The 11,888-nt window shown below is 37.9% G+C and overlaps 1 protein-coding gene across 2 annotated transcripts in view; it reads right to left on the bottom strand.

The window, feature by feature from the left end:
* Positions 1-41: 41 nt before the first annotated feature.
* Positions 42-11,888, bottom strand: part of LOC115213351 (ATP-dependent RNA helicase DDX55) — a 32,514-nt gene continuing 20,667 nt past the window's right edge. The window contains exons 9-16 of one of the 2 annotated variants that reach the window (XM_029782289.2): positions 9,924-10,016; positions 7,369-7,483; positions 7,199-7,278; positions 5,613-5,701; positions 4,673-4,799; positions 3,349-3,424; positions 2,121-2,315; positions 42-147 (exon numbers count right to left, since the gene is read on the bottom strand). In XM_029782289.2, the coding sequence (XP_029638149.1) occupies positions 106-147; positions 2,121-2,315; positions 3,349-3,424; positions 4,673-4,799; positions 5,613-5,701; positions 7,199-7,278; positions 7,369-7,483; positions 9,924-10,016 (817 nt within the window). In that variant the 3' untranslated portion in view covers positions 42-105. The remainder of the gene's footprint in view (positions 148-2,120; positions 2,316-3,348; positions 3,425-4,672; positions 4,800-5,612; positions 5,702-7,198; positions 7,279-7,368; positions 7,484-9,923; positions 10,017-11,888) is intronic. The other variant, XM_036503961.1, reaches the window with a different exon arrangement.

The raw sequence follows: 11,888 nt of genomic DNA, 5'->3' as shown, positions 1-11,888 counted from the left end.
GAACATTTTCTTTTTGATAAAGAAAAGACCTGTGATACAAATTATAAAATATAGCATTTATTTAATATTTACAAAAGAGAAGCTTGATAGCTTCCTAAATCACTGTCAGGATTCTGTAAACTGTTTCTCAAAGTCTTCTTCAGAAATCTGTCAAAAAACAAAGAAAGCATCCAAAGTTGGTATTAACGGAGCTGAAGTAAATGAGTTTATGTAAGGATTTACAAGGATTAACAGCTTCAAAATGATGATATTTAAAAGATTTGTAAATAGAAATGATTTTGGTTAGTACTTTTTTAATAAAAGTAAAAAGCCTAAAATATTTTTTGTTTGTTTGAATTATTTCCTTATATAAAAGACACTGTTTTACAAGTATATTTTCTTTGCTAAAACAAATTTAGTCTGTCCCATCATACATTTATTGAAAAATATTTCAGAGTAATTTTATAAGGGGAAATATTTATCATAAGTAAACTAAGTTATGAAGTATATTTGCCACCTAAATGTGGCTAACCCATAAGGGTCGATGCTATTGTAGCTTGTAGCCCCAGGAAGACATCTCCCCTGTGCCGTATCAGTATTTGCAGTATTCCCATCTCCAGCCTGACGTGATACACATGGACCCAAGTTTCTGGGTATTGACCAGTCATCACTGGTTATGTGTGTATCATATTTGAACTTTTATCTTCTTGCAGATTAGCTGTTTATATTTTGGTCAAGCAAACTACCATACAAGATGTAAAACTTGTATTTTTGTATTACTCCAATTGTCCACCAGGATAGTGCATCTCTGATAATGTTTTGTTATCATCTCCTCATCACAAATAGCTGATAGGCAGATGAAAGTTTAACATTCCTTTCATTTTTCAAGGAAAATTTTTCATTTAAGTATTTAAAAAAAAAATGCTTAAAGGTAACACAGTCATTAGATAATGTAAGACATATCAGGTATGGGTTATGTATACTGGGAAAGTGGATATAATAAGGTGATGTACCCTCTTGACATAACTACCAACATACTGTAAGCAATTTATTTGCAAGTTTGTGCTTAGTCTGTGATAATTTGGCTTGTATTCCATATTTAACTATTAGTAACAATTATTGTGCCAAATGGACTTACGTTCATCTGGCTCCCTAGTCTTAAGGTGCTTGGTCTCCTATACATCTATTTAAGACATGGCAGTTTTCAACCACATGGCTTGGGGTTTTTTTTTTGTGATTCTGATTTCAAATTTTGTTGGGAATGGTACATTGCTTTTAATATACAAAACACATTTTTTTCCTCGTTTTTAGTTACTATTTTCGTTTACCAGGCATAAAACCACCTCCATCTCTACTATACTCCCAGTTGGTTGTGGAGGAGGCTATTTTTTTTTCATTTTGTAAGATACTTGGCAACCACACTAGTGTTGATACAATTAAAACACTTAGTACACTGTAATGTGGTTGGCATTAGGAAGGGCATCCAACCATAGAAAACCCTGTCAAAGTGGACAATGGAGATCAATGCAATCTCTAGTCTTGTTGGATCCTGTTGAACCATGTTGCATAGACCAACATGGAAGGCACATACAGCAAGACACTTGTTTCAGTCTCTCTGTCACAAGATCACCTCCTCCAATGCCCTCTCCCCTCTCAAGGGATTTTTGTCTTGCATGTTACTTGGTGACCCTGCCAGTGCTGGTGCCATGTTAAAAGCATCCAATCCGCATTGTAAAGTGATTGGCATTTGGAAAAGCATTCAGCTGTGAAAAGCATGCCAAAACAGTAGTCTTCTGCCTGGCCAGCTCCTGTCAAACAGCCCAACCCATGCCAGCATGGAAAGCAGACGTTAAACGATGATGACGATTCCACCCTCAAAATACATAACCCTGTACTTATGTCATAAGATGCAACACTAAAGACAAGGTCTTTGGATTCCATTGTTCCACATTCCTAGCAATAACACCCAGTAATTATTACTTCCAAGACCTTCCCATATAACAGCAGTTTGGACAATTTCTTTTTGTTTTTATATCAGAATCTGAAGAAATTGCAAATGAGAGATGCCAACCATCTCAACAGACCCAGAACATAATTAACCGACAAATATTAATTCGTAAAAAAATCGTGTATTCCCTTACTTTGCCTTTCTTTTGTTTCTTTAATAACCGATAATCATCCTGAAGGTCTTTTATTTCTTCTAGTCTTGACTTCTCTGCTGCTTCAAGCTTACTCTTCTGTCCACTGTCTGTCATCTTCTTCTTCTTGCTCTTCTTCGTCTCTTGCCGTTTTTTCTTTATTTCCTTCTTCTCTTTCTTCTTCGACCAGGCAACTGTCTATTTAGATTATAAGCAGATTGTAATTAAAGTTAAAAAGCAAGAACAACAGGAATAATAATTTCAAACATCAACAGCTCCACACAGATGTTTGGGTGAATAGCATTTTCATTTAAATTTATCACCAGTACATTAATAGGTGCCGGTATGGCAGTGTGGTTAAGTTCACTTCCCAACCACATGGATTTGAGTTCCGTCCCACTGAGTGACGCTTTAAAATATCTCATACTTTTTACCATTTTCTCTTCAGATCCCATCAAAACATTCAACCCATGCCAGCATGGAACATAAGCATTAAATGATGATGACGATATATAATGTATGTGTGTGTATATATATATATATATACACTCACGGAGTGGTTGGCGTTAGGAAGGGCATCCAGCTGTAGAAACATTGCCAGATTAGACTGGAGCCTGGTGTAGCCTTCTGGCTTCCCAGAACCCCGGTCGAACCGTCCAACCCATGCTAGCATGGAGAACGGACGTTAAACGACGATGATGATGATGATGATACACACACACATATATACTTATATACATACATATGTATGTGTGTGTGTATATATATATATATATATATGTGTGTGTATGTGTATTTGTCCCCACCACCATTGCTTGACAACCGATGCTGGTGTGTTTATGTACCAGTCACTTAGCGGTTCAGCAAAAAGAGACTGATAGAATAAGTACTAGGCTTACAAAGAATAAGTCCTGGGGTCAATTTATTCGACTAATGGTGGTGCTCCAGCATGGCCACAGTCAAATGAGTAAAAGAGTATATATATATATATATATATATAGTGTTATGCTAAGAAGCAGTGCACGGTACCACAATTTTGGACCTGTGTCAAATATAACAGGGGTCTGAGCTAATGAGCTTGATACCCACACACAAACAGGAAAAGAGAATTGATTTCACTAAATTCTTCTAAATCGTTTGGAGTTTCAAAAATCGTCAGAAAACTTTAAAAAAAAAACATTAAAATCCCACAAAAGGTTAAATCAATGAATGTTATTGTATGAATGCTCACTTTTGGTTTGTATTTAGATTTCTTTTCAACTCCTTCTTGAATCCTCTGTTGTCTGATCTTTTCCTTATCTTTATTTCTGACAATCAAACAAAATAAATAAATACATCAAACAAAAGACAGTATTCTGAAATGATATATACAAAACTGCATAGATGTATAGTATGTATAGATTACATCTATGTATATAATCTATACACACTCTCTCACACACATACACTTTTTCCCTGAAGGAGGACTCCAAAATGTCGGATACTCCACTCCATTTGCCAATTTCACTGAACACCTTTGTTAATTTTTCTAAATAATAATAGTCTTCCTGAGAAGGTGTAGGCAGAGCTGTGTGGTTAAGACTGAACTTGGAAACACAGTTCCAGGTTCAGTCCCACTGCGTAGCACCTTGGACAGGTGTTTTCTACTATAGCCTAAGGTCAACCCAAGCCTTGTGAGTGGATTTGGTAAACAGAAACTGAAAGAAACCTGTTGTATGTATGTGTGTGTGTCTGCTTGTTCCTCACCACCACTTGACAGCTGGTGTTGGTTCATTTAGTCCCTGTAACTTAGTGGTTTGGCAAAAGAGATTGATAGAATAAGTAACAGCCCTAAAAGAATAAAAAAGTACCAGAGGAAATTCATTCCACTAAAAATCCTTCAAGGTACTAGGTGCCCCAGCATGGCCGGGGTCTAATGACAGAAACAAATACCAGATGCAGACCATTACAAGTTTCTTTGGATTCCATTTTATTTTATAAATATATATATATATGAGTGTGTGTGTGTTTGTGTATGCATATCTAGATATGCACAAACACAACAGATATCCTTTCTACTAAAGGCACAAGGCCTGATATTTGTGGGGAGGGGACTAATCAATGTCAGTGACCCCAGTGTTTCACTGGTGCTTAATTTATCAAGCTTGAAAGGATGAAAGGCAAAGTTGACCTTGGCGGAATTTGAACTCAAAACATAGCAGCAGACGAAATACTGCAAAGCATTTCACCTGGTGTGCTAATGATTCTACCAGCTTGCCACCTTCACATAAACAACAAATATCAATATTCACACACAGGTAAACATATACAAACCTACATTCGCACAAACAAGAGCTGCCATCAAAAGGCCCCAACAGACAGCCCCACCCATAGGTAGGACCTAACACTCTCATCAGTTACAATAGCTCCGCCAGCCCAGATGGTAAGTAAGTCTTCATTCGGTACAGTCCAACTGGGACAATCATACATACTGAACAGTTTAAACATCCTTACCATTCAAATACCAAGGAAAATCCATGACTGGGATTATACCACACATGAAGGTCAATACTTACAAATATGGAATTGTGTTTATATCAATAGATGACGGCGTGAAGTTGTCAATTTTCTTTCCTTTCAGTTCAGGCATAACTGGAATTTTGAGGAGGCCAAAGCCTGTTGCCAATCGACCAAAATCAAGATCTGTTGAGTGAATTAGAAAATAAAGAACATTGCATGACAGCTGAATAGGTGTGGAGAGGTGAGGAAAGAAGAAGAGGTGGTGGATTAAGCAAAGAGGAAACTTTGTGAGTGGATTTCGTGGATGGAAAATTGGAACTGAAACCAGCAGTGAACATTGGATATGTATCGTCTGTGATCATGTCGTCAAAAGCACAATACGTGAATCATATGAAAAGCTATGTGTGTATATATATATATATATATATATATATTATATATATATATATACACACACACACACACAGAATTCAATTAGAGGTTATGTTATTATTATTATTATTTTTATTCAGGTCACTGTTTGGAATCGAACTCGGGATCTTGGGGTTAGTAGCCGTGCTCTTAACCATGGGTAATCCAAAGAAATATTGGTTCAGTACCTAATCTTTTGTGGGGAATTGATATCCTTAAAATAATAGTTTTATATATAAACCATAGTTTATATTCATGTTAAGGAATATATATATATATACACACACACACACATATATATATATATATATATATATACACATATATATATATATGAAGAACTTCTTTAAGTTTTCTATCAACCAAATCCACTCACAAGGCTTTGGCCAGCCAGTGGCTATGATAAAAGCAAAAAACACTCGCCCAAAGTCCCACACAATGGAACTGAACCCAAAAACCATGGGATTGGAAAGTGGACAACTGACCGACAGCCTTACCTGACATCAATGTAAAAAACAAAAAAAAATCAAGAAAAAATTAATACTCTTGAAATGAGGAGGGAAGCAGAGTATTTGATAAACTCACCTTTAGTCCGAAAGATCATGCTACATTCATGTTTGGCATAAGACTGGATAAAAGAAACATAAGCTCTCACACTCTTGTCATAGAGGGATCTGTGGAGAACAGAAGAATTCTTTTTTTATAAACTGTTTCGTGTTAATTTTTCTATGTTCTAAAATTTCTATATTTAAGAGATGAGGAATTATGTACACTATTTACATTATTATATTTGATGGATATTTTTTCTCATCTTGTTTGTGGTTAACACAACAGTTCGGCTGATATACCTATTTCTTTATTACCCACAAGGGGCTAAACACAGAGGGGACAAACAAGGACAGACATAGGTATTAAGCCGATTACATCGACCCCAGTGCGCAACTGGTACTTAATTTATCGACCCCGAAAGGATGAAAGGCAAAGTCGACCTCGGCGGAATTTGAACTCACAACGTAACGCAGACGAAATACCGCTAAGCATTTCGCCCGGCGTGCTAACGATTCTGCCAGATCGCCGCCCTGTTCGGCTGATATACCCTCTAGCCTTCATTAGGTGTCTTGGGGAAATTTCGAACCTGGGTTCTCATTCCTAAGGTATTTTTCGATGCTGTTGTTGTTGTTGTTATTATTATTATTATTATTCAGGTCACTGTTTGGAATCGAACTCGGAATTTTGGGGTTAGTAGCCCGCGCTCTTAACCATGGGTATATGGCGTAGTGGTCAAGGGCATGGGCTACTAACCCCAAGATTCCGAGTTCGATTCCAGGCAGTGATCTGAATTATAATAATAATAACAACAACAACATTGAAAAATACCTTAGGAATGAGAATCTAGGTTTGAAATTTCCCCAAGACACCCGATGAAGGCTGGAAGGTATATCAGCTGAAACGTTGTGTTAACAACGAACAAGACGAGGACAAATATCATCAAATGTAAATAATGTTCAAAAATTTGTTTGAAAATTCATTTTCAAACTTGATACCCTTTCTCCTGTCAACTGAAATATATGATGTAAGACTTTCCTCAGTGAAGTGTCACAGTCACAATATCAATTAGACAATCAGATGCTGCTATACCCTACTGATGGCTTATTGTTTATTGGTTTTACAAAATGTGTTTTACAGTTGAGATGACAATATATATAACCCATACCTGTCTATGAGTACCAAACTATTATTATTAGGATAGTAATAATGCACTGTGCTTCCTCTCCAATCCATGCCAGATTAGGAAAATAGATACAAAAATCACCTACCCACCACAACAATTAATACCCTAAAACCCCTCATGTAATGTTTGTCCACGAGGAGCTCTGATCTGTCAAACTTCTCCCCTAACCACATTTCATCCCCTAATACCCAAAAAATGGTAATGGTGCCACGTAAAAAGCACCCAGTACACTCTGTAAAGTGGTTGGCATTGGAAGGGCACCTGACCACAGAAACCTGATGTGACTCCTGGCCTTGCCAGCACCTGTCAAACCGTCCACCCCATGCCAGCATGGATAATACGTTAAATGATGATGTATGTATATGTGAGCATGAATCAATGTCTGTAAACAAAAGAGAGGAAAAAAACATTAAAAAAAAAGGGAGACAGAATTGCTCACCTGTCCTTCTCAGAAAGTCTTTTGAGTTTATCGATGGCCGGAAGGACATTATCAGATTTGGAAAATTGTCGCATTGGCACCTGGAATAGAAAGAAAACTATGTAGACACTAAGACAATATATTTCAAGAGAAATATAGTAATGAAAGAATTAAAATTTCCAGGTACTGACCTTTTGATTCCTGGCTATAAATTCTATGAAAGCATCTTCACTTGGGGTCAACAGCACCAGACTATTTCCTGTGTTACCAATACGAGCAGTTCTTCCACTGCGGTGAACAAAAGCACTGGAAAGAGAGAAAAACCAAAAAGGATAATATTATATTCTGTGTGACACTGATGACATTATTAATTGGTATATGTTATTACTGTATCAATAGATGATGATATTTACCATCATCATCATCATCATTTAACGTCTGTCATCCATGCTGGTATGGGTTGGACAGCTTGACTGGACTGGCATGTTGGAAGGCTGCATCTATCTGATTTGGAATGGTTTTCTATAGCTGGATGCCCTTCCTAACGCCAACCACTCCAAAAGTGTAGTGGGTGCTTTTACATGCCACTGACATGGGTACCAATTTGCATGACACCAGTATCTGCCATGACTGTGATTCTGTTTGGCTTGATGGGTCTTCTTCTTGACATAATGCCAAAGATCTTGGTCATTGCCTCTGTGAGGCCCAACACTCAAAAGGAACTCAGTCACTTTGCCTGTGAGGCCCAACAGTAAATGGTATTACTAACAATCATCATTTAATGCCAGTATTCCATGCTGGCATGGAGTGAATGGTTAGATAGGATCTGATGAGCCAGAGGACTGTTGAGCTCCAAATTTCTTTAGGTACATTTTCTACAACTGGATGCCCTTCCTAAGACCAACCACTTTACAGTGTGTACTGGATGCTTTTTTCATGACACCAGCACAATGAGGGCACAAAGTAACTCACAAGACAAGACTTTTCAACTGAGTGGTGGCATAGCATTGAAGGAGTTTGCTTTGGGCCAGATGTTGAGAAACTAAAATACGACAGAGGGAAAGAACAGGTGTCTTGCTATAGACATATGGCTATCCTAGTAAGAAAGAGAAAACAGTGGAGATGAGGTGTCAAGGCATACACTCAAGTTACAAGAAGTCAGATAAAGAGATAATAGGGTCAGAGAATCAAGGCCGGTTGCATGGGTATGTTTGTGAAAGTGTGAAATGGGAGATGGAAATAGAAGTGAATGCAATGAATGGAAAATATGAGAGAAGGCATGGTCAGTAGTGATTCTCAGGTTGGTGGGGGGACAAGGAATGTAAAAGAAAATAGGAGTGGATCAGAGGAAGTGACAGGTGGCAGTATATAAAAGGGGGAGGTGGAGAGCAGATGATAAAACCATAGAAGAAAAATAGGACGTGTGTGTAGGGAGGGAGGCATAGTGACAGAGGTAGAAGGACAAGGGATCAGGGTGGATGTAGCAAGTGACAAACAGGGTGAGGGGTGAGAAGAACCACCAAAAATGTAGAGTAGAGATGAGAGGGTGTTCAGTGAAAATAAAAGTCTCGGTCATTGCCTCCATGAGGCCCAACACTTGAAAGGAACTCAGCCACTTTGCCTCCATATGATGTTGAAAATGCAGAATGAGGACTGGCATCACATAAAAAGCATCCATGCTGGTGTCACATAAAAAGGCATCTGTGTTGATGCCACTTGAAAAGGACCCGTAACACTATAAAGTGGTTGGTGTTAGGAAGGGCAGCCAGCTGTAGAAACCATGCCAGCATGGAAAATGGATGTTAAATGATGATGAACTGTATGTGGTATAACTATAATATATATGATGATGATGAAATTTATCTGTTTATGCTTTTATGATAACATGAGTGGTAGAATAACAAAGTGGAGAACTAAATACTTTACAAAAAGATTAGTGAAATTCATTAGCTTCAGATAAAATGCCTTGTGGTTCAGGCTCTTTATATTCAGATTAAGGGCTGATTGCTACCTAACCAGGAAACCAAAAAATGGCAGAAATTCAAAAGATAGTGCTCATGGGAACTGCTCATATCCTACGCAAAATACTTTCTATGTAATCTCAAGTTTTAAAACAAATATAATTTTTGCATGTTTTTTTAGACATTCACTAGTACAACACTAAGTACAAAACCAAATATATGGCATAGGTCTCTGAGTGAGACTTGGAGCTTACTTGTACAAATGCAATAATAATTATCATTATTATTATTATTATTTTTTTTAGAGTGGCAGAAAAATGTTTTGCAGTATTTTTTCTTGTTTTTTACAATTACATTCTGAATTCAAATAGCAACGTCTTTCATCTTCTTGAGGGTTGATAAAATGAGACATCAGTGAAGTACTGGTGTTAATGGCACCAACTACCCATGTACTGCTAAATTTGTGACCTTGAGTCTAAATTAGAGATAATCATTATCACCACTGATGAGGGCAATCAACAATATATATGTGGCTGTGTGGTAAGAAGTTTGCTTCCCAACCACATGTTTCTAGGTTCATTCCCACAGCATGGAACCTTGGGCAAGTATCTTCTACTATATGTGGCACCATCACCAGTACTATTTATGTGGCACCAGTACTTTTTACATAGAACCAGTACTAGTTCTTTTTCAGTGGCACCATCACCAGTGCTTTTTACACTGAAGAACAAAACAATGAAAACCAAAAATATGGAAAAAAAAATGCAGATGAATAAACAAGGGACCTGGCTGAACTCGGTGGGTCATATTGAAATACCCAGTGAACCTCAGGAACATCAACTCCACGAGCCATTACATCAGTACACATCAGGATTCCACTTAAAGAAAGAATAAAAACAGAAGCAGTTTATAGCAAGAATTGATAAATTTACAAAGAAATATCAAATTTCTTATATGATTGGCACAAGGCTTCAAATTTCTAAGTCTGAAGAACTATATTTTTCTTAGGCTCACTGTGAACCAACTCCTGTTCCAGCACACATCACAGGTTTCAGATTTATGGCAAAGAGTGCAAAGGAGATTATGGCTATCAGAATAAATGACGTTAGAGAAATGTCAAAGCAAGAGTGGCTGTGTGATAAGTAGCTTGCTTGCTAACCACATGGTTCCAGGTTCAGTCCCACTGCGTGGCATATTGGGCAAGTGTCTTCCACTATAGCTTCGGGCCAACCAAAGCCTTGTGAGTGGATTTGGTAGACGGAAACTGAAAGAAGCCTGTTGTATATATGTATATATTTGTGTCTGTGTTTGTCCCCCCAACATCGCTTGACAACCGATGCTGGTGTGTATACGTCCCTGTACCTTAGCGATTCGGCAAAAGAGACCGATAGACTAAGTACTAGGCTTACAAAGAATAAGTCCTGGAGTCGATTTCCTTGACTAAAAGCAGTGCTCCAGCATAGCCGCAGACAAATGACTGAAACAAGTTAAAGAGTAAAAAAGAGAGTATGACTAAGAATTAAAACCCAAGTTAGTTAACTCTGGTCTAGGTTGTTGTTCTTGTTATACTGTGCTTGTGTAACCACAGGTCAGCTTCATCCAGAGGATCTATTAACAAAAGTCCAAGTTTGTTTCCAAATATAGTGTATCTAGGACTATATTATCCAATGTGTCATAATTTCTTATGAAAATTGTAAGGTGATTTGGGGGTGATTTAGTTATTATTTCAAACAGAATAAACACTCCCTTACTGACGTGATGTTGCATATTGGACATGATTCCTAAAGAATTCTTATTTGACACAGAGCCTGGAAAAAACAATAGAGGAGCAGAAATAAGAGAGCATTGGACCAAACATCTAATAAACACTCATAAATCCCATAAACACTCCATACTGTTTTGATTTAGCCCCAGACCACTATCCAGAGTTGATAAAATAATTACCAGTGAAATGGGAGCATTGACGCAGTTAACTAAATACACATCATTGTAATTGTTGGTACGGGTAAGGCAGGTTGTTGCTGCTCTCCAAGATGAGTTGAAGGACCACATCTCATTCATGGGGAAAGGTGGATATTAAAATGATAATGATGATATATATATATATATATATATAAATGATAAGGAGGTGCAATGGCCCAGTGGTTAGAGCAGTGGATTCGCAGTCATAGGATTGCGGTTTCGATTCCCAGACCGAGCGTTGTGAGTGTTTATTGAAGAAAAACACCTAAAGCTCCACGTGGCTCCGGCAGGGGGTGGTGGCGAACCCTACTGTACTCTTTCACCACAACTTTCTCTCACTCTTTCTTCCTGTTTCTGTTGTACCTGTATTTCAAAGGGCCAACCTTGTCACACTCGGTGTCACGCTGAATCTCCCAAAGAACTATGTTAAGGATACACATGTGTGTGGAGTGCTCAGCCATTTGCATGTTAATTTCATGAGCAGGCTGTTCCGTTGATCGGATTAACTGGAACCCTCGTTGTCGGAACCAAAAGAGTGCCACAGCAATAAATGATAAGCTTCATTCAATTTCTGCCTATGAAATTCACACACACTCATAATGTTTTAGTTAGCCTAGGGCTATAGCAGAAGTCACTTGCCCTATGCAACAGAGCTCTTTCAGTTTCCATCACCTAAATCCACTCACAAGGTTTTGGTCAATCTGAATCCATAGTTGAAGACATTTATGCAATGTGCCATGTAGTGGGGCTGAACCTGGAACCACATGGTTGGGAAGAAAACTTCTTAT

This window comes from Octopus sinensis, linkage group LG6 (assembly GCF_006345805.1).
Source record: "Octopus sinensis linkage group LG6, ASM634580v1, whole genome shotgun sequence".
Taxonomy (NCBI): Eukaryota; Metazoa; Mollusca; class Cephalopoda; order Octopoda; family Octopodidae; genus Octopus; species Octopus sinensis.
The sequence above is the reverse complement of the archived record's forward strand: the minus strand, read 5'-3'. Positions and strand labels throughout refer to the sequence as shown.